The 2,500-nt window shown below is 41.8% G+C and overlaps 1 protein-coding gene across 1 annotated transcript in view; it reads left to right on the top strand.

The window, feature by feature from the left end:
- The window catches only part of LOC125298407 (complement C3-like), a 42,020-nt gene that overhangs the window by 2,808 nt on the left and 36,712 nt on the right, over positions 1–2,500 (top strand). The window contains 6 exon segments of the mRNA XM_048249119.1: positions 35–140; positions 283–403; positions 764–879; positions 1,092–1,247; positions 1,509–1,715; positions 1,923–2,114. Of these exon segments, the coding sequence (XP_048105076.1) occupies positions 35–140; positions 283–403; positions 764–879; positions 1,092–1,247; positions 1,509–1,715; positions 1,923–2,114 (898 nt within the window).

Below are 2,500 nucleotides of genomic sequence, written 5' to 3'. Positions count from 1 at the left end.
GATCATATCCAATTTTGTCAATTTCCAAATTCAGGTATTTCCATGGGAAAGAGGTGACGGGCACTGGCTTGGTGATGTTTGGTGTGTTGACACAGGACAATGTGAAGAAAAGTCTGCCTGCGTCTTTGAGGAGAGTTGAGGTGAGCACATTTAGAATAATGAAAAAGCCCATGGGGAACACAAACCCACGGCAAGGCCAAATGCTCTACAGTATCTCACATTGTCAATGGGCACGATTATTCCTTCAGCTTCCCCTTATATGCTCCTCTGGCTGCCCCACAGATTAGAGAAGGCAAAGGAGAGGCTATACTGACAAAAGAGCAGATAAGAGACACATTTACAGACATAAACCAGTTGGTTGGCTCGTCTCTGTACGTGAAAGTAAGCGTGTTAACAGAAACAGGTAAGGATCTGCCAAGGTATGTTTATATTTATGTGAGTGTGTGTTTGTGTGTCTGTGGTTGATGAATGAGATATCTCTATGACTTCAATTGTATTGCACATTTGCACAATACACCCATTTAGAAAACATCATCACCAATATGGGTCTAAGAATTGAGCCTTGAGGCATGCCACAGTTGAGGATGATTTGTGAGAAGATAATGAGTTGACAGGGAATTAATGGATCAATGTGTCTTCTGGAGTTCTGCCAGGGCAAGATTACCTGCACATTGAAGAAAATTCACACTGGTCTGAAATGACTGCAGTAGACCGTCTGTGTAAAGTGTAAATGAACATGGATGTAAATTTAAATGTGTCCTAGGCAGTGAAATGGTGGAGGCCGAGAAGGAAGGCATACCAATAGTCACGTCTCCTTACACCATTAACTTCAAGGCGACCCCAAGATACTTCAAGCCAGGAATGCCCTTTGACATCTCGGTATGGCTGATGTTAGATGACCATCTACAGTAACTACTTGTTTACTTCAACAACTAACAAAGCTATTTTATTGTTAAATCTAAATAAATAAACATTAATCTCTAAAATATAAAACAACTACATTATAATAATACAATACTGTAAAATATGGCGTTCATTTAATATTGATGTATGTTGTTTATAATGTTTTCCCTTTTTTATCTTTTGAACAGGTCTATGTTAGTACTCCGGATCACCTGCCTGCAAGAGACATTGTGATAGAAGTAATAACGGCCACAGATGGAAGCATACAAGCAACAACCAGAGAAAATGGATTGGCCAAGGTTACAGTGAACACACTTGATGGGGATAACACCCTGTCTATACAGGTTAGACTTTACCTTTCCGTGCGCCAGAGGCGGACATCCTGGGTTCAAAAAGTAAAAGTCCCGCCAAGTATTTGATCTAACCACTTAGTAAACCAGCTCATCCTAATTAGCAGCCAGGTAGATCAGGTAATGATCTTTCTGGAACCGGGATGCCTGCTTCTGCCGTGCATTCATACAGACATTAAGACAGATCCAAATGTACTGTATGTACCATCATATTCACATGCTGCCATCATTTTATTTATTCTCACTTAACTGCAGGTGAGGACTAAGGTACCAGGGTTGTTGGAGTCCAGGCAAGCTGAGCGGAATATGACGGCCTTGGTGTACAGGACCACCGGCGGCTCCAGGAACTACCTGCACATTGGGGTGGCCACCAGTGAGCTGACGATTGGCCAGCAAATCAAGATGAGCCTCTATGTAGGCAACAGCCCCGGCATGAAGAACAATCAAGACTTCACCTATCTGGTGAGAGAGAGAGATAGACATATAGAGAGATCAGGGTTCGCCTTGTCAGGACTTATAATGACCAGAAGACAATACATTATCCCTTACATTAAGTTAAATCAGAATTTGGATATGAATTATGGACGTTCTTTACTTTTTCTATCTGTCTCTTATGGTTCTTTTTTTGCACCTTTGTGTTCACTTGTGGCCAACTGTTTTTTAAATCAGATCCTGAACAAAGGACAACTTGTGCAAGCTGAGAGGTTCAAGAGACAGGGTCAGACTCTAGTGACGTTGTCCTTACCAGTGACCAAGGACATGGTCCCCTCCTTCCGTATCGTGGCGTACTACCATGTGGGCTCATCTGAAGTGGTGTCTGACTCAGTCTGGGTGGACGTGAAGGACACCTGCATGGGAACGGTAAAGTTTGCCATACATGAGGCAGCATGATTATATTGTGTAATGTCTAAACAAAAGAATGAATAGAACGTTTATTATGGAAGATTTGTAGAGTTGCCAAAAAGTTAATTTGTAGATGTAGAACTTCATGACAGAAGTAATTGTTCCTGAAATGAAAATTTTTGCTTGTATTGGGTCTTTTATGAATGTCTTACATTTACATGTATTCATTTTATCCGAAGCTTCTTACGTCAATCATAGTACAAGGGCCATTGTCCCCCAGAAGCTCAACAGTGGAAACCCGGGAATTGAACCCACAACTTTTCAGGCTGCTACATGCTAGCCCAGCTCCTTAGCCACTATGCTACTGTACTACCACTCCATTAGTTCATACTGGTGGCTGGCAT

The sequence above is a fragment of the Alosa alosa genome, chromosome 7 (genome assembly GCF_017589495.1).
Source record: "Alosa alosa isolate M-15738 ecotype Scorff River chromosome 7, AALO_Geno_1.1, whole genome shotgun sequence".
Taxonomy (NCBI): Eukaryota; Metazoa; Chordata; class Actinopteri; order Clupeiformes; family Clupeidae; genus Alosa; species Alosa alosa.
This window is presented reverse-complemented; position numbering and strand designations above follow the sequence as displayed.